Source organism: Notothenia coriiceps, unplaced genomic scaffold, assembly GCF_000735185.1.
Source record: "Notothenia coriiceps isolate Sejong01 unplaced genomic scaffold, NC01 NC01_scaffold00032680, whole genome shotgun sequence".
Lineage (NCBI taxonomy): Eukaryota > Metazoa > Chordata > Actinopteri > Perciformes > Nototheniidae > Notothenia > Notothenia coriiceps.
Genome location: NW_011365381.1, coordinates 292591 through 313874, shown reverse-complemented (window position 1 = coordinate 313874; position 21284 = coordinate 292591). Strand labels below are relative to the sequence as shown.

The 21284-nt window shown below is 39.4% G+C and overlaps 1 protein-coding gene across 1 annotated transcript in view; it reads left to right on the top strand.

Moving 5' to 3' along the window:
• Window positions 1-21284, top strand: part of LOC104961062 (catenin delta-2-like) — an 85302-nt gene that overhangs the window by 47947 nt on the left and 16071 nt on the right. The window contains exons 3-9 of the mRNA XM_010789268.1: window positions 2431-2465; window positions 4582-4695; window positions 14619-14770; window positions 15107-15268; window positions 16863-17008; window positions 17995-18242; window positions 19621-19770. Coding sequence (XP_010787570.1) covers window positions 2431-2465; window positions 4582-4695; window positions 14619-14770; window positions 15107-15268; window positions 16863-17008; window positions 17995-18242; window positions 19621-19770 — 1007 coding nt within the window. The remainder of the gene's footprint in view (window positions 1-2430; window positions 2466-4581; window positions 4696-14618; window positions 14771-15106; window positions 15269-16862; window positions 17009-17994; window positions 18243-19620; window positions 19771-21284) is intronic.

Sequence of the window (21284 nt, the reverse complement as noted above, 5' to 3'; positions counted from 1 at the left end):
GCTTGATTGGGTTTTACAGAAAGGTAACAGGCCAGTCAGTAAAGCCTGTCAAGTCTTACTTATATGGACTATAAATCCATCTCACCAACACTGGTAAATTACAGTGAACGCTATAAATAAAACATGCTGTCTATTATCATCGACAAGGTTCCAACCATCCAACTATGCACAATGCTGTACAGAGAACTGATCACAAGTAAGTATCACTACTTTACATGNCTGTCAAGTCTTACTTACGTATATTAAAGCCCCAAATATTACATAATCGTATTATTTTAATATTCTGAGACACTTTCCTTAAAAGAATCACCATTAAGTTGTTTTTAATGCTTTTCTGATGAGCACTTGAACTTAATGGTGATTCTTTTAAGGAAAGTGTCTCAGAATATTAAAATAATACGATTATGTAATATTTGGGGCTTTAATATACGTAAGTAAGACTTGACAGGCTTTACTGACTGGCCTGTTAGCTTTCTGTAAAACCCAATCAAGCTGTTTTTACAACCGTGCAATTGTCTGACGAATGAGCTGAAAGACAAATGACAACTTCTCGTCTGTACACAGGGTGAAGGGCAAACCCTGCTGCCCAAGAATTAATATGGATGTGGGTCTGTAGAAGACTGTTGAACAAATGTCAGAGGAGCCACAACTGGACGAAAAACCCTGACGAACAATTAACAACTCACGGTTACACGTTGGGAGCTTCCTCTTCGCTTTACTTTAGAATATTGTGAGAAGCTTCTGTTCCACATTGTAGATTTGTAAGTTGACATCTACTCTACTCTGTATTCTCGCCTCATTTTATTTTCCTTAAATGGGAGCTAATGACTGTGAAACCCTGCTCAGCTCTGCAGTGGTCATTAAAGGTCAGATCTCCAATATCTCCCACCCAAGCATCGCAGTGTATCAAAGAACAAGTGGAAAACTGCAGCATATGGCAGCAGTCCCAGGAGATAATTATGCACCGTAGCACAATCGATTCTACTTACAAAAAGTTGGCAGTATCTGTTACAGTTTGTTAATGAGTTTTTTAATCGTTGAATGTTATAGTTACCACAGTTAAGGTAGTTGCTTGCGCAATTTGGGGAACTCAATGTTTTTTTTAATTCATGTTTCAGGTGCCTCACTCAAAAGCACAGTTTAATTTGATTGCAAGACAGTAAAACAGGTACATTTCAAATCAAATGGTCCACAATATAGAGCTTGGGGATTAGCATTTTGTCGAGCTGGCTGCCAACAATAGGTAGAGGTAGAAAGGAACAAGGAAGGCAAGAATCAGATGGTAAATAATGATGTAACCAAACAGCAGTTATAAATGGTAAATATTTGAAGTATCTGAGATATCTGCCTTGCCTTTTATCCAAAATGTACCACACCACTGTAAATTAAGAATGCATTGTTTAAAATTGAACAAAGTGGTGTATGACTGTCGAAGTAAAGGTAAACTGCCAATTGCTGTAATGCCCCTTTCACACCAACGCGGTTCCCGTTCTAGCTCCATGCTAGAGCTTTTCTGGTTCGGAACCGGTTTATCTTTTCAGCCCTTGTTTTGTTCACACCGCCCGACTGGTGCTGCTGCGTCATGACGTCACTGTTTACGTCGCTGATTTTCTCCCCTACGGCGTTACGGCGCTCACTACAACAACAATGGGGGACTGCGTAGGGTCGATGATCGTGTTGCTTTTAATCATGCGAAGCCAGATTAAATTAAATAACGACTTCTCCAAGCTTATACTTTTCTCCAGAGTGCCGTGGTTCATTGTTTATTAATGTTTTTCAGCGGCATTTACCGACCACTGGAGTTTATTCTCCCGTTAGCTCCGGGTTAGCTTTCATGGCAGCGGCCGCCGTAAAGTATTCACTGTCTGACTGTCACACAAGCAGCTGATACATATCCCCAATTCCCCATAAGTGAATTCGGATTCCGGAGCTTAAAAAACCGGTGCTTTTCAGGCTCTAGCTCCAAACCGGCCCTGGAACCGCGTTGGTGTGAAAACCCCATAAGGGGAGTTTTGTGACTTTCCGTCAGTATAGTAATGTATGGTTATTATGGTTACTATGGGTTGTAATGTTTTAAAAAGTTGTAGGAATACATTCCTACTTGAAATATGTTAGAGGGTATCCTTTTGGATTTCTTGAAATAAAAATGTTCATCCTTCAGTTTACAGTGAAAAATGAAAAACTGCAAATGACTACAGTATATACGTTTTTCACCACATGATATACAATGATATAATACTCAAATCAGTGTTTGCCATGGTATTCCTGTTATTTTATAATACTATAAAGCACATTGGGATGGGAAAAAATGATTTAGGCAGTTTCAAATACTGGGACTGTTGTCCTGCAAGTGCATCAACAAACAACGTGGAATGTCATTTTTGCTCATATTTCTAACCATGTTTGCTTTCTTTTGTTTGTCTCTTGCAGCTCAGCAGATGAGAAATTTCGCTGGAACAACCAAGGTAATTTCCTCTCAAATCCGACATATTGTCTGGTCCTCTATTGTTTGCAATACAGCACTGCTCACGCTGAACATTGCTGACTGAGCATTATTATATTGCTGGCCATTGTAAAAGTTCCCCAGCATGCACTAACAACATATTGATGCAATTTATTTATGAGAACTATGGTGGCTGCCTGCAATGAAAGCCAAATAAAAAAAATGTTGCTCTAACAAAAATAAATAAACCCTCCTGTCTCTCAAATTCCCTCACCTTATCCGACAGCTAAGTAAAGGTCAAACAGCATTTGCAAATATTCATAGTGTTTCGTTTAAACTGTTTGGAGAGCCATATGAGAAGTGTTTTTCACACAAGAGAAAACAAGAATCAATGAGTGTGAGGCTTTTCAGGTGATTTGCAAGTCAAATGAAGACACCTCTCTGGGCCTGACATCTTCTTTGACAGCATTTTAGATGAAAAAACCCGCCCATACATGACACTAAGGTCTCTCTCTCTTCCTCTTTGTCAGTCATGTTGGGACGTATAGGCTGTTGAGGCTAGATTGATTATCTGAGTGCAAGGTTGGCGACCTCTGCCAACAAAGAGGTGACTAAAGATTCTTGGTCAAAATGTTTCAAACTGAAGGCTTTCAGTGCTGCTGTGGTTTTCATCCATCTGCTGCACCTAAGCCTGACCACCAGGAATCAGAGAGACTAAATTGACTCTGCCACGAAAAACCTCCTGAATTTCAATCAGACTTTTTGATCTTGTCATCGCGATTCATTAAAAACCCATCGCCTCTGGATCAAGCAGGTTTAAAAATGACTTTTGACTTGTGGGCGTGAGGGTGAGAGTAAATCCAGCCCAACGATGCAGACAGCATTGGAAATGTTTCACCAGCATCATCAACATCATCAGTCTGCAGTTGCTGCAGTCGAAGTCAATAAAATCAGCCTCCTAAATCCACTCAACAGTCCTCTACTATTACAATCTCTGTCTCCCAAAAAGAGATTAACTCTTCTCCTCAGACTCATTTGTGAGTTGAATCCTTCGTGGCAGGCCTATAACTGGAAGACCCTGAGCATCAAACGGCCTGGGATCTAAGTACAAGTCTTTCCCCCATAGACCCAGATCCCACAAGACTTGTTGCTGGATTATCAGTCAAGTTTTTTCGCTTCACCCAAGGTTCATCCTTACGCATTACTCATGTGATGAGACAAGAGTGAGGCCACTTTTTAGGTTGCTAATCAGCCTGAAAATAATTAATTTAACTTGCATGGTGCATCTCAACTTGTACTTTGATTGGTGTAAAAGGATTTTCAACAGTATAGGGAGGGAAAGATGTCCGGTAGACTCCCTATAAGTATTTATTTGCTTTTTAGTGACTTGTAAAAGTATAACAATGATCTTATATGAATCAGAGGTTTTAAGTGTGGTATAATAAACTTAAGAATGAACTCCAAAACGTTAAGTCTTTGAACCTTGGGCTGTCTTGCTTGGTATCCAATCATTGTCATGAAGTCTTGGATTGCTTGAAACACTTTATATTGGTTTTCTCAAAATAGGTTACACATCTCAGAATTAAAGCAACATTTCAGTGGTGTTATCGATATTCTGGGACAGATTTTTATTTATTGAAAAAAAGCAACTTGATTTTTATGGGGAATTTTGTCCTGAAGGCCCAAAGTAGCTACCTGTTCATGAATTAATAGAGACTGGATTTCATGACCAAATGTTTCTGCAATGTTGTTAATTCTGAGCCTCTTTTAGCTAACTTATATTATAGTGTAAAACAAACAAACAAACATGTAAATTGTAATTTACTTAAGTAAAAGGTGTTATTATTGGAGTTATTTTAATTTACAGAATGCTGTTGTGGACAGTTAGCAGAGTTAGCTCCCACACATTCTTTCAGACGTTATTACCTTTTGGTGATCCTGCACCTGAAAATATCATGCTGCATCATTTGCTCGTGTTTCACTTGTTAACAACTCCCATTTTGCATTATCCCAAATTGGATAAATTGAGCCATGAGTCCAGCTTAAGTCTCATGACTCTGCACTCTGAAGGTTGTAATATAAGGTGTCTTTGTTTTAACTTTTGTTCCTTTTACCATTTTCTGTGTGTGCACATGTAGATGGACACAAGGATATCGAGGAGGAGCTGACGACAGGCTTGGAGCTGGTGGACTCCTGCATCCGATCGCTCCAGGAATCAGGCATCTTGGACTCGCAGGACACTATTGGAGACAGTAAGGCCAATAATATGATTACGAATGTTTTCTTCAAGGGATAATGAAAAAAGTAGTTTTCTTTACTTCTTGACAGTTGAGAAAAATGGCTTAAAAGAGAATAGGTAAAATGCAATCAGGGACCTGCAGGGTTAGATATTCTGCAGAGATGTATGCTCCACGTTTGTGCTGATTAACCTGTTGAATGTGTGTGAATTCACTTGAAAATGCTGTTCACAAAGGAAGCCTGCACCAAGACTAGTGAGCAATAAAGCATTAAAGCGTCTTTTAAGACCTTCATTGAATACATGGAAAAATAAGACAATTAGGCCCTTTATTTTATTTAATCAAGCCACATTATTTCAGCTAAGTACTTGCTCCAATTCACACATGCTAACCAAAGGCTGAAAGAGTGGTTGTCTTTCATTGGATTTCATCACATTTTCCAAAAGTGCACCATGAATTATTTAATGATTTTAAGTGCAAGTATAGTGTATAAAGCGGTTATCAACATACTCTATAGCCTACTTGTTGTCTTTTAGTGTGTCCAGCTTATTTACATCTTATCTTGGATTTTATATTGATTGAAAATTATTTTTCAGTTGTTTGGTCTGTTTACCTCTAGTAAATGTTTACAATCATGCTAATGAGTCCAGTTAATAATAAATGTAATTCAAATGTTTTAGTACATTTTCTATTACTATGCTCCACAATATCTTTCCCATGTTATGGTTACCAGATATGTAGTATTGAAAAGACCAAATGCAGCTTTCATAAGGCCACCAATACTGAACCAGTAGCCTACTCACAAATGCTAAAGCAACATTTTTAAGCTTGTATACCTGTATAATTACCTTAAACGTGGACCTAAATCTGACTTCAAGCCACTTTTGGGTACACAAAAAGCTCTAAACACAACAAGTACATGTTATCATCTTAAAAACACATATGCCAAGAAGTTGTCGATTTACAAATCCAGCAGCATTAGCATTCATTGCCGCCATAATTCTTCAAACCAAATGATGAACAGACCAGTATTTACTCTTGCTGTGTTTAGTCTCCACCAACATCTAAGGGAAATATTAGGTATCTTTAGGTTGAGAGTGGTAAGAGTTAACTAATACAGTTTATAGCCTTAGAACTTTGATGGAAATGATGGTACTAAAGCTTAATACAGTGTAAACCTAATGAAATGTAAACTGCTGTATTCTGAAAATGTCATATCAACGGTTTGACTGATTAGGTCAAATCCCTGGAGTGACCTTTGAATGTGTGTGAGTGATCAACAGATGTTTTTGCAAGGGGTTTTTATGACACTACAGGAAGGATGAGGGGAAGGAAGTTAGGATAAGGTGTTATCTGTATCCCTTTTGCTCTGTATTGAGTGAAGGTTTTGCATACAGTGCCAGGGGGTCTCAGCTGGCCTAACCAAATATTGTTTGTAATGTAACTAAGCTTTGATGTCCTCCTATAAAGGAGAGACTGTTTCACTCTGAACAGTACGTGCTCTTTTGGAGGAGACGTCATACTTGCAAGTATAAAAGATCCTTATTGCTTTTAATATGAATATTGTGTTGCTGTACGTTTGTTACCTTACCGATTATTCTCTCTAGACCACAGCTGATTTTAAAGCTGCTACGACAGAGCCAACAATTTATTTTGTCTGGAGCCGCAAAACATATTTGATAGCTTGATAGCTTATAAAGTTGTATTTATTGTTATATCAGACTACAGATTTTTTGCATTTATTATTTATTAGATTATATAAAACTGTTAACCTCTAATAAGAAACAAAGAATTCTTATAAGGAGAATAAAAGAAAACACACAGGCCTACTTTAAAATAAATTAAACGCAGCACTTGGGTAGTCCTCTGCACATTTGAAGGAAAAAAATAAACTGCACCCTAAAAAGAGTTAACCAATAGAATTACGACTGAAGATCGTCAGCCGTCTTCCTCTACCATTTTTTTCCNCAGTGTCTTCGGCCATCCTAAATGTTTTTTTTATTTCATATTGCATTAACACCATATCCCAACGTGCATTGCGGCTAAAACATCCAATCACCTAGCTTCAACCATAGCTGAGGATCTTGGGTAATCAGTTCAGTGGCTGTGTATCGCAATGATGCTCGAAATGTCCCTTATAGGCCTACGTCTGTTTCCGGTGACTTTATTTTGAAATTCAGTTCCTGACGGACGGCCAAAAAGCCAGAGATTATGGAATTAAACAAATAAATAAAAACAAGGATAACTGTGTGTTATTGTTGAGTAAATAACAGTGTGTTATTTAGAAAATAATAACAAATTAGAAGGAAAAAAGATAGAAAAAATACAGATTTCAGTTTTCTGAGGCTCTGAGCCCCATTTATTTTCCTCACGGACGGCAAAAAAAGTCAGACATTATACGTTTTAAAATAAAAACAATAATCGTGGCTTGATATTGAGTAAGAACATGTTTTTATGAGCCACACAGCTTCCGGTCTTCCAAGACCCGACCGGACAAAAAGACGTGCTGCAGGCACGAAACACATACTAATAGAAATACATTGCTTTTAAAATCGTTCTGTGTGACACGAAAAAAATGGGAAAATCGTGTTGGTGAACACGAATCAATAGATAACATTTATTTCGTGACTATAACACGAAATGCGGTGAGACTGGGTTGTATGGTCACATTGATCATTACACACCAATAGATCCTTGATTTAAGACAAAAACAAGCTTCCTTATTCTAACCTGCAACTGTCATTTATTCCAGCTTAATGACAACATTCACTAACAGATGTTATCAGCTTTAGCTAGCTAGTTGATCAAGCTAACGTTAGCACCATTAGTTTTTTAAAAGAGCGGTCTCCTGGTGACTTTTTAATTTTTCCATTTTAATCATTCATACATTTAATTAATTTGCTGAAAACAAACAATGAACACTAAGAAAAATCACATTTTAACAGTGATTATAATTCATTATATGTGCTATGATTATTCTTATAAATCATTATGCAAATTCACGAGTGCTTTAAGCTAATTCTAAGACATTTCTTATGTATGTTTTTACTGCATTACATACATGGACAACGACCATTAAGTACTAGAAATTAATACTACGACTTAACTATTTAATTCTAGTAAGGATACACTTCCCCACATCTAATAAGGAGCAGGAGAGAGAGCTAACATTAGGCTAAATGCTAATAACATGCAGGATTTTCTCACACACAGTGGATGTGCTGTATGTACATTCATTATTTTCTTCAGCACAAACTAGACAGCCCCAATTGTATTCTTTGCATGAAGAGACTCTATCTTCCAACAGACACAAGACATCCAAATACAATATAATACTTGAGATTCCTATGCTCTGATTGGATGATCGATGTAGAGAGAAGGGGCTTAGTAAAGACATTAGTTGGGCTATTTTGCCCTCTCTCTTTCTTGCCTGTTTATTTTCTTGCTTATTGGTCTATTCCCCTCTGTCTCTTGCAGGCATATTTGCTCTTCTTTTTTTATTAGTCAGGTGGTCGGTTACATAACTGTTATTTAAACATTAAAAACATCAAAAAAAAATATTATTCCTAGTTCTGCATGCGTGTGTATGCCAGTTCTTAGCTTCAATAGCACGTGTGACTGAACAGGCAATGCATGGGGGCCTGTACACTTCTGGGATTTTCTTCATGCCTCATATGTAATTGTGTATGCTTGTCTGTCTACAGTATGTATGCACATGTATGGCTTTATTCGCATGTCTGTATGTGTGTGTGTGTGTGTGTGTGTGTGTGTGTGTGTGTGTGTGTGTGTGTGTGTGTGTGTGGTTGGGTGGGTGTGGGTGTGTGTGTGTGTGTGCCTCGCCTCACTGCACTGTGAACAGCAGGCCAGCTGACACCTCAGTGAGGGTGGATTAGCATATCAAACTACTGGCACGTCTCTGCATGTCTCCTGACAGCTACCTCTCTCCCATGGGGTTGCCTGTACAAGAGTCATGGGTATCATCCCAGGGACCAAGTTACAAAAGAATAGGGTTCGGCAGAGAGGCACGCCGTTGTTCAAGATCTCACAGAGAGTGTATAAACAATTCCTTTAAACTCTGAAAATAAAACAACATTGCATCAGCTGTGAAACCAATTTTTTTTACCATCTAAGTATCGAAACTGTGTTGTCTTTCAGTTTTTTTGTTTTGGTTCTGTCGTAGCAGCTTTAAAATCAGCTGTGGTAGAAAGAATAATCGGTAAGGTAACAAACGTACAGCAACACAATATTCGTATTAAAAGCAATAAGGATCTTTTATACTTGCAAGTATGACGTCTCCTCCAAAAGAGCACGTACTGTTCAGAGTGAAACAGTCTCTCCTTTATAGGAGGACATCAAAGCTTAGTTACATTACAAACAATATTTGGTTAGGCCAGCTGAGACCCCCTGGCNACAATAATCGTGGCTTGATATTGAGTAAGAACATGTTTTTATGAGCCACACAGCTTCCGGTCTTCCAAGACCCGACCGGACAAAAAGACGTGGTGCAGGGCCTGCACCACGTCTTTTTGTCCGGTCGGGTCTTGGAAGACCGGAAGCTGTGTGGCTCATAAAAACATGTTCTTACTCAATATCAAGCCACGATTATTGTTTTTATTTTAAAACGTATAATGTCTGACTTTTTTTGCCGTCCGTGAGGAAAATAAATGGGGCTCAGAGCCTCAGAATACTGAAATCTGTATTTTTCAAATATTTTTTTCCTTCTAATTTGTTATTATTTGGTGCAGGCACGAAACATACTAACAATAGAAATACATTGCTTTTAAAATCATTCTGGGTGAAACGAAAAAAATGGGGAAATCATGTTGGTGAACACTAATCAATAGATTACATTTCGTGACTATAACACGAAATGCTGTGAGACTGGGTTGGACCATAATCAGCATTAGCTAAGATTACTGTCAATTTTGAGTTGTAAGTCTAAACCTGTCAAACGGTCAGGTAAAAAATGCATTTGGAACACTTTCTACTTAATGTACAGTTATAAGCAGGTAAGCATAAAAAGAAGGCTTAAAGCATGTATAACTAGATACATACACACACCTAAAAGCACACACCACACACACCAGCAGCAGCAGCATCCACTTCTTCACTCAAGCTGCTGAGCAGATTAGTGCGCCACTGCAACAGAGTGCCTTCATGACTTCACGCTGGTGATGCTCTCCAGTGTGCATGTTAATCTGTGTGTATGGGACTATGTTGCATGTAGCTATTTGGGACTGAGCATGCCCTTTTGTGTGTGTGTGTGTGTGTGTGTGTGTGTGTGTGTGTGTGTGTGTGTGTGTGTGTGTGTGTGTGTGTCTGCTCCAATACCGTATCTAAAAATAGCTACTGATGAAATATTAAAATGTGTCAATAGAGAACGCTGGTCACGATGCAGAAAAAAGCCACTCAACAACTTTAAGTGTGTGTTTGTGTGTGTGTGGCATTGTTGGGGAGGGGGGGTATGTAATGGCAGAAGAGCAGATTAATGAGCCCGGACAGGTCTATCAGCGTTAGGCCATCCAGAACTGCATGCATGCAGGTATAAATGCAGATGTGACGTGTGTCTATGCATGCGTTCACGGTGAAGGAATGAGCAATATACAGTGTGTGTATGTGTTCACTGACGTTTGGACAGATATTTAAATGCACAGGCAGAGACCCTCTTATGGCACCCCATTACTTTCCTTCCAATACACTAATAAAGCACTTTCTACACATACACACACATTCCCTCACTCTTCCACCTCAGATGCATTCAGTGGAGCCTTCAGTGTTTCTGCCATCTGAGTGATCATGTATTTATGAGGCCGCTTCACTCCCTTAAGGCCCCAGTACCCACATGAAACACACCTAAAGTGGCAAACAAAAATGGTGGAAAACATCATCTGGCTTTGTGCACAAGTCTGGGTTTATGTGCATGTGAATCCGTCTGAAAAAATGTGTGGACTACAAATTCCTCCACTCCATTATGGCTTTTTGTTCACCCATGTACCCAAGACAAACATATATCAGACAAAGAGGCATTGACCTAGTAAACGCAACGAGCACCCCTTGGCTTAATATCACATTTTAAATAATGCAAAATCACCAGCTTCACTGCCTACAGGATCCATTTGCTGTACTTTTAATGGACTTTTCACTTTGGTCGAGCTTTGTTTTCTAATGCCCTTATCCAGAGTGACTCCATTTGCTGTTAGCTGCTGACTTTATCTCTCCAATGCAGTTGATATTGACCCCCGGCCCACTATGATTTTTCATTCTTTCTTATTTAATCATCGCAAAGACGGACTGTTTCAGCTCGTCTCGTACAATGTTTGATTCTTGGAATGCTGGCAAAAAAAGCGATACAGTGGAGATTAAAGGGGCAGCCACTGTTGATGGAGGACAGCTCAAGAGCTCCTTTGAGAGAACAAATACTGAGTGCGAGGAATTTATAGTCCTATTTAAGAACTGATGTAAGGCTGTAAAGTTAACGTAAGTTGTTTGACAGAAAGGCAAACAGATGTAGATGTTTTGAAAGTTGCTGAACTAATCTTATACTGAGGGACATTTTGTTTCTGTAATTAAATGTGTAGATGAGGCATATCAATGCTATCATCACCATTAGTGAATTAATCAAAGGTGCATCAAACCTTTTACAGGATCTCAATAAGAGGGATGGGAGAAGTTCGACCCGCCTGTCCACCTCAAGTGATTCAATTTAGCTCACTTCAAATTTTAGGGACGATCCAGGCAACGCTAAAAACTAACTGTCTGAAAAACATTGTGTGAATGCTTCGTCATGTGTTCCATGAATGTGCTGTAATCACATAGCATACTCTGACAAATAACACAAAAATGCATGCTTGTGTAATGTGTCACAGCATTTGCCTGTTTGCATGTTGACGCAAGTAATTAAATGATCCGTGTACAAATCACCAGACTGCAAATGCCTCGGAAACAAGAATGTGGCTGCGTGTGAAATTAGCAATGAAGCGTTTTGTCACTTTATGCTTTTTTGCTATTGGCTATGTGTTTGCACACATGTGTCATCATAGTCAGCCTCATCTGTGAAGCTACTGTGAATCAGTAACAGCGACACACATGATGAGAAACTGAAAACTGTGCACCCAGAGAAAAACTAATCACATCCCTTTTCAGACATTAAAGCTAATACTCCTGAGGCAAATGTGACTTTTGATCAGTCTAAAAGTAACCGTTGACATAGTGACTGATTTGAAGGCTGACCAGCTCACTGTAGGTTTGTCCAGCTGGAGTCTGGCCGACCGATCTCTGGTAGATGTTGGAGGAAAGCCTGAATGTGGGTATAGTAGAGTAAGATTTGTTAATAAAAAGCAGCTCATCAGGGAGGTTAGTGTCAGTGATTCTCACACTTGAATTCAAACACGACATTACAACGTGTAGAAGCTGTGTAATGAGCCAGGAACTAAGCTCACTTGTTGGTAATGTTTCAGAAAATGGAAAAGATTAATGTACCTCTTAAGGAATCTTTTACTTTCTTTCATCCTTACCCAAAAGCCTGCTTTATATCTCTATGTAATATGAAGTATGTGGAGGTAGGAAATTGGCGTACTGCATGTCTAATATTGGTATTGCAAGTAAACAGTCAGTGTGGCAGAGGAGAGACAGAACGTTTTGGCAGAAATGCAATCTCGCTATTGTCCAATGATGGATGTTGAGATTCGTTTTTTCTGTAGCAAACACATAACCTAAATGTATACTAGCTACTTGTGAATCAATTTAGTCAAAGTTATCGCTTAACTCCACCGACAAAATGTTTGCGTCTCAACTTGTCAATGTTTCGGAATGCAATGACCGAAAACAATTCGGACAAGGTAATCGTTATTCTTGGTCTGGACCTCTAGGGTACATTTGTTGTCAATTTGGGTAGCTCTACGCGTCAAATCCTGGTAATCCATTATAGTAATTATCACAGTGAAACCAAACGAAACTCCTTACCTGGGTTAAGTCAAATGTTTTGGTTTGGGTTGAAATAATCAGAATGTATTAATAACTTTTAGTAAAATGGCTCGAATGACATTTGGTTCCACACGGGACAAAAACAGCTACATCAACAGTGGGTCATAGTCCTGTGTTTGTTTGACCCAACCAACCAACCCAATCATATTGCTTCCACATTGTAGTTACTTGAAGCCTGATGCTTCTCATACATGTACTAAATTGAGTCAATATCACAAACCGAAGGCAGTGACCAAATGTCTGTTGGACAGTCGGAGACTGAGACCAAGCTGGTAATCAGAAATCCTGTTGGCTACATCTTACTACTGAAATGGCTAAATCAGACCAATAGCCAATGGTTTGCGTGATTTAATTACACAGTATGTTTAAGTTTTGTGAAGGTCACTGTCATACATTATTGTCCAAGAGACATACTAGATTTTGGACCATGACCAATCATAGATTATAATATGATTTACTGCATCATTAATTACAGTGAATCCATTGAAAGTAGTTCGCTTAAGTCAGAAAATGTACCGTCCTGGTGTGGTGTAAGAGATTAGTCAATGCTCTACTCAAGGGGAAAGAAACATATCTTGAAATGCATATATTTTGTATTACTATACAAATGTTTTTTTTTATCAAACCACTTTTAACATTTATATTTAAAAGGGCATACATTACCCTCTTCAAAGAGAAATTATTAGAAAGGATTTCAACACATGGATGAGTTAGTTTCTGCAAGATTATTAATGTGAGTCTCCTGCTGAATTATTGAGAAAAATATGGAGTGGAGATAGAGAAAGACAGAGAATAGAGAGCGGTAAAGGAAGTGACAGAGGCAGAAAGTGAAAAAAGGAAGACAGAGCAGGAGTGTTTGAAATGGAGGTCAGGTTCCGAGTGTGATTTACAGAGCATGAATAGAAAAGAGTGAACAGAGGCCAGAATAACAGAGCGGGTAAAAAGCAAATATGTGTCTCATAAAAGAGGACAAGGCCTTCTATTTTATTCTATGACAGCATTCAGTCGTCTTTTATATTCTTAGCTACTGTTCAAGGTCTGTTGGAAACTGAGGCGTTATATTTGTTGGATTCACATTAATTACCACATTTTGTAACACGTGGGATGAAAACTGGGATACAATAACATTGAGGGCCATGGACAGAAAGAAGCTTCACACAACTGTTACAAAAGGAGAATGTGTCCAAACAAATGCTTCTTAAGGTGGATTTTGAAATAAACTGTGTTTCATGTGCTGTTTACACGGGAACGAAAACGGGTTGTATCCGCTACTTTTCTCTGTCGTATAGCCCGTTTGTTCACACGAGGCCGTAACGGAAACGCGGAAACGGACCCCTGAAACAATAACGGTTCCCAAGGTGGATAGATCTGCAGACGGAACGCTCTGAGGGGCCAAACGGCTCCGTGTGTACGTCCTATATGATCATTTCCTGATAACGATGAAGCCCCGCCTCTCCCCACCTCTGCTGCTCACTGCTGTAGCATGGTCAGTAGCTACTGTCAGCTACTGTCAGTAGCTACTGCTACTGACCATGCTACAGATGTTAGTGGACATAGAGAACTACATGAACTACATGTAAATCCACCGCGGAGAATAAACTGAAGGGCAACCACGGCAACCATGCTCAGGGGTTTTCTTCGCTGCTTTTGGTGTATTTTGTGTAGTACAGCGCTTTCGAGCGGTCTCGTGCGGAAGTACAGCGCCACTTACAGGCCCGGCATATGTACTACAGCGTCTCCAGCGCTTTCGAGCGGTCTCGTGTGAACGGAATACTTTTTTGATATCGTATTCGGTTAGTTTGCGTTTGCGTTCCCGTGTAAATGGGGTCTCAAACCATGACATTACCTCATTTAACCTCCTACCCCAAATCAAAACCCCTTTAAGCTCTGAAATGTACTTACATTTTCATCGAATGCTTTATTGATTCTTCTCTTCCTGTTCTTTTCATCATTAGGACAAGGACTTCTGTCCCAAAGCGCTTTGCAGCTCAACCACCAGGATGCCTATGCAGCAGCTGGTTACCATAGTAACCACGGTCTTGCACTTGGGGAATCGGTCATGGGCCGTGGCGGGCAGATTGGAGGGGCTGTTCACAGCTACAACCAGGTACACACGTACACCTATTTTTTTTACACATATCAGAAAGACATGTATTCCCTTGTGTATTTTCTCTCCACTTTAAATGTTCCTGCTTCCCTCATTTATTTCCCTCCTCTCCACGCCTCTGCTTCTATATCCTTACTCTCTCCATTCACACTTTCTCCTCTACTTCATGTTTCTATCTTTTGCTCTACCCACACCTCTTTGTGCTCTCTTTGCCCATTCTCCTGATTTCTTTCTCTACCCTTCTTACCTCCTTTACATTTTGTCCTCCACACTCGCTGACTGAACCCTTATCTTCCTCCCGTTTCTCAACTTTCTCCACACTCTTGTCCTCTCTAGGTGACATCCAGCCGTGCAGCTGCCCACTTAGTGGGAACTGACTCTCCCTCCCAGTCACAGAGAGACTCATTTGCCCATGGCAGCGCCTTCCACATGCCCGCTGATGGATCTTCACCTGGCGGACCACCCATGTATTACTCCTGTGCCACTTTGCCCGCACAGGTACAAATATCTGACTGGATTACTGTAATGCGTCTGAATTGTTATATATGGTTTAACCATTGCTCAGAGACCCCTATTGGTGGAATCCTTGAAATTTAACACTACTATAACCCTGCTGTAACCGAGTGAAACCAATGATTTTAGAGTTACCATGAGAAAAGGCTTTTGAATGTTTGTCTTGCCATATCTTTCTCTACTGTCAATCTGTGTGCTCAATGTGCCGAATCACCAATGTATTGCTAAAAACACAACTCTCCGCAGAGCTTAGAGATACATTGGAGATTTGGAAGTAATGTCTTTGTATTAGCACACACACTGTTGGTTAAAGCCAGATAACTACATTTAGCTGAAGTAGTGTTCTGAGACACTTTTACACATTGTGTTAGATACACACAAAGTTTCGGATACACCAGGATTTACATTTTTGTCTCCCTAACTGTAAACTGGGACTGAGCTACGTAATTAGCTTGCTAACTGTCTGTTAGAAAGTCAGTGAGCTTGCTTGCTTCATTTACCCTCGGTAACTCTTTAATTAAATAAATCATGAATGCCAAGGAAAGTAGATGGTCCGTTATAGAGAAAAAGTATTGGAGCTGGTAAATCTAATCCAAGGCACAGTCTTTTTAATTGAGTTTTGGTGGCTTATATTTTCAAAAATACCACAAGGTCACCTTTTATGTAAGAAAAAATACATTACAAGCTTTCAGTAATAGATCGATGTTGCCCTCAGACATATTAGTCATGACTTGCAGAGCATTTCACCCCTGTTTCATGTTCTGCAAACTGCTTCACCAACAAAGTGTTAAATGTGTAACAGATGAGTGAAGACATGGTGGTACCTCAGTGGTATATGCTGTGGTAGCCAAACTGTGCCGAAATGTAAGCAACAATACTGCTTTTGTGGTAACATTGAAAAAATTTCTTATCCTGCATATTTCTTGCAATTAGTGGAATGGGTTTATGAGATCTCTAGTAGTTATTCTTAAATCGGTCAGCAGTACAGCAACAATTCACCAAACCTGCAATACATCCTGGCCTCTTCAGTGATGATTTACACTTTAATTGCTTCTCTGCTGTACTGCGATTACCTCCAGGCGGAGAGTTTGGAGGTTTTAAGAACACAAAGTGTATTAATTTCAGCAGATTTACCTGCACTTTTTTTACTAAGCATCCCCACTTCAGCATGTCTTGACCATCTAAAAATCAATGTAGCACTTAAAATTGTACCTTTTAGGTTTTTAACTGCACCACCTTGCACATATTTCATCAATGGATTTCCCCCAATTGGAATAAAATATAAATGTGCGTTAAGAATTCTAAGGAGCTTCATTTGGCGGCCCATTGCTCGCAATCAGATTTCGTGCTCATTTGGTTATAAAAGTTCAGAGTTGTCCCTTCATGTTTGGTCTGATGACTCCAATCCTCTTCATCAGGATGTTATCTCAGATTAGAGTCTCTGCTCTCTGGTTTTCCAGCTCCGGGGGGAGATGTTCATCCCTCCGAAAAATAATGATACAGTATGAACAAGGAGAGTAAATTAATATTTAAAGTGACATCTTTACATCTTTAATGATGTACACCTTCTCTATTTCAGCGTGTGAGCTCCCCTCTACAGGCGATGGGATCCCCCACCAAGCTGCAGCGCCTGGGATCAGCGTCCTCCGACATGCCCAGTTACGCCACGCTACAGAGGGTGTCCTCGCCCAAACAGTCCCCAAACCGGCTCGCCAAGTCCTACAGGTTGGTTTCGACTTCTGTCTGACCGGTTGATTTAATAAGGGCTGTTTAATAGCAGACCATTATGTAAGACTTTTGTATTGGACCGTAAGCACAAAGGAATTTATCTTCTGATCAATAACTCAGCAATTACCTGGTGCCGAGACTTCTGGCTTTGAAAAACCCTAAAGCTAAACGCAGCTAATTGCCCCTAAGGGGATTGGTAAAATCCTTTTGAATTGAATTAAAGCTTTTAGTCTGTTTTAAAAGAAACGTCCAGCTTGTATTTTTCATGTCGGACTAGCAGTACGCTACTACTTAGGGAATTTTCAAATTGAACTTTAACATGCTGTCCATACTAAGATGGGTCGAAACCAATTGAAGTAGTTCTGCAATGAGCATTACTACAGATGTATTGCAAATGTTATTCTAAATATAGTAAAAACATGGTTAAATGTCTAAAATAAAGTCTTAATCTGGTTAAATATGTGTAAAAATATATTTGTATAGCCTTGGAATTTGACTGAATGCATTGGACTACATGTCGACATAAAAATCTTTTAAAAATAGTATGTTCTGTAACTTGTCTAGGTGAAACTTACAACACATACATCTTGGACAAAGCTCCTGAATTGTAATCTTTACATTGGAAAATACATCCAGTGTGTTCACTTTGCAGTGTAACTGCTGTCTAGTAAAATGTTGTTCAAACCCACACATTTGAATATTGTAGAGATGCCAACATTGTTCAAAGATACAAACCATTGAATGACAGGCTGCCTTTTGAGTTTAATTAATTTCGCTTCAGAAGATTAAAGATAAATGCATGCTTTCTGTTCAAAATACTCTTCAAGCCCAAAGCATTTTACTTTCGAATAAATCTCCCTTCAACAAGTACATCGATTTTGAGTTCCCCTTTTTGTCTTAGATGATATAGATACGTTATAGTCTTAATCTCTTAGTTTTTGACAAAAATACCAACCAAACAATTTCATTTTCTCCTCCTGCAGCACTTCATCGCCCATCAACATGGTTGCATCGGGTGCCGCTGGCTCCTCCTCCCCGCTCCCCATGACAGCCTCCCCAGGGAACCACAGCTCGTCGCCCATCCACCAGCTCAGCTCAGTGGTGGGCAGCTACGCCACCCTGTCGCCCACCAAGCGCATGCTGCATCACATAGGACCAGACGGCTACAAGATTTCCCACGAGCTGTACGCCAACGCAACCCTGCAAAGGCCTGGTAGCCTGGCAGGTAGAGGTCAGGACAATTAAATGATTACTCTCTTATGTGTGGATGTGCGAAATCCATTTGTCATATATCCATTTTTAGAACTTGTCCAATTCAAAAGTAATTGAAATATATGTAGATAGCCTTCTACTCACCTGCCTTAAAGTGGACCTATTATGCTATATTGGAAACATATATTGTAGGGCCATACCTATACAAAACATGTCAGTGAAGTTTTTTGCTTAAAATACCAAACAGTTCACCCATTGTAGCCATGCTTCATACTGCTCATACTCCTCTTTTACAGCCCTGTTAGAGAAATGCGGATTTTGGGTCCTTAGCTTGAAAAAAAAAAAAAGAGGAGGAGGAGCTAATGCCTGATCAGAATTCTACTGGAGATAAAGTTAAATTCTGCTGTGATAAAACGTCATCCTGTTCTAAACCACATCAAAGATTATTTCTGAAACAGTATGGAGCTCAAATGCTTTTTCTCTTGCGGTTTATCACAAGGTGAGTTCTTTTTTTTATTTCCTGCTTTTTAAACACATGTGCTCTACAGTACAGGTTAGCTCTGATTGTTAGCGAGGCTTGCTAATGTAAACAAAGACGAGATTACGTCCAAAACACGTCAGGCATTGTTTCTGATAGCAATTTTCTGTGGGTCTGCTGGCGATTTGACGTCGGCAGCGAATCTGTATCCACTCTGTTTTTAAAAGATTTGGGTACGGAGGAAAAGAGAGAGTGTTTTATTTTCTGACGCTGCATGAGTTCCCCGACGCACCAGGGACACATATTTATGTATAAAAGACATCACAAAGTGCATTTTGCATGATAGGTCCCCTTTAAAGTTACAGAATTACATTAGTGACATGAAATAAGCTTCTTAATTAATAACCAAATACATATTGGATTTGTTATTTTAAAAACCTTTGTTAGTGATTCATTCAGAACTAATGCACAAGAACTATTGCTTGCTTTTTTACAATTTGTTTCACATGTGACATAGTGTATTAGTTTGACCCATCCTTCACCCCTCCCTCTCACGCAGCTCAGTAGAATTTAGCACTCGTCATACATATTCAGACTAACCCTTACCTAAAACCCTAGTAATAATGAGGATAGGCTAAAATTACTTGAATTGCCATTGAATTGCATCTCACACAGACACTTTGGCAATTTGCACCAACTGTGTGTCAGTATAAAGACGGCCACTAGTTAAGTTTCAGGATTTGAAGCCCCCAAGCATGTTAATCTGGCCATGACATGGTAATCAAGATATTACAGTTATTCATTAAATGTGCTTTAAGGGGTAGTTTAAAAAATAGAACTGATTTGCTTTAAATTATGGATCACCATTATTTATATACTGCTAATGATACCTAACCTCAACGTTCCCTGTGCCTTTCAGGCTCCAGAGGTTCCTACAGCAGCCAGCTCAGCCAGCTCAGCCAGCTCAGTCACCTGGGCGCTGAGCTCCGACCCCTGCAGTCCCCTGAACACCACATCGACCCTATCTATGAGGACCGAGTCTACACCAAACCCAACCTTAGAGGACAAGGTATGCTGAAAATAAAGAAAGTATGAGCCACTTCTATGAGGCTGATCAAAACTGATCACCCCCATTAAATTGGCTGATAACATTCAAAACAACAAAAAAGTTGTTGCTCATAACTGATTTATCTATCTAGAATAAGTAAATGCCTTATTACCTTTAATAAATGAAACCATAAAGTGTAACTTATAAACACTTTATGGACATCATTTATTAGTAAGTGGAATCAAAGAGGTAGAAGGAACAGGAGGGAATGAGGAACCTATAAAACACTACAGAGTAGATTAGAGTGAGAAGTGTGCTTCAAATAGTCCAGAATTATAAATAGCAACAGCTGTAAATCACCTACTGACCCTTCTAAATTTAGTAACATAGAGTAAAAGAAGACATCACATGAAACATAGAAGAATTGATGGATCAAAGTATTACTGTACAGCATACTGAGAGGTATACAGAGACATAGGTGATTTTTAATGGTGTAATATTAAAGGTTGCTGTATATTAGAGAGTTCCTCATCCCATCTGATCATGTAGAGCTATTTACCAGATCAGGTAGGCAAATCCAATTGGGGTCTCAATGGCAATTTGTCTCTCAGTCACAGTCTGTTAACTAATACCTTTCAAGGCTGAAAATTAATCTCAATTAATCCCATGGGCGTTAGCTTGGGTGCTTTGAAATCAAAGCAAATCAACCGTGTCCTAAAATGTTGTCAACACTTTGCTGCAGATTTGGTTCCCTGAACGATGTAGGTTGCTGTAAAGAGAAATACAGAGAGAGAAAATATGCAAGAAAAACCTCTCATACCACAAGGTGTTGTGCGTCGGCAACTGTGTTAAATGTTTTTTGTTAGTTTAGATATTTATGTTCCACTTCCTGTTTTATTTTTTGGTCCCTTTTCTTCCTGTCTTGGTTGTTTCCCCGCCATCGTCAGTGTCTGCCCCACCCCTGATTGTTTCCACCTGTGTCCACTTACCTCTAGTGTCCTGTCTCCCTTTGTTTGTTGCCAGATTGTCTTGTGTCTTATGCCAAACTCTCCAGCGTTATCCAAATTCCTCTATATCATTACGGTCATTGTTCACATATAGCCTAATAGTCAGGTAAGATCAGGTATAGTATTTTTCTAGGTATTTTGTAAGGTAATCGTTAGTGTAGATTTATCTTTGTATGTATTTTTCTGGATCTGTCGATCATGTGCTTTTGGTATTCATTATATTTTTGTACTATACTACTTTTCAAGTAAAGAGTATTTTTGATACTTGAATCCTGTGTCTGCATTCGTGCTTTTGGGTCCACTCCTTGTACATTCGTGACAGTACAATCTTGCCAAAACATTTAACACAGTTGCCGACGCACAACACAAGGTTAGGTTCCAAAATAATTGAGATTCACTTTTTTGATTAAAGGATTTGAGGTTGTGCTGGCTCACCACACACACACACACACACACACACACACACACACACACACACACACACACACACACTACACTACGACACTACACGACACACACTACACTACT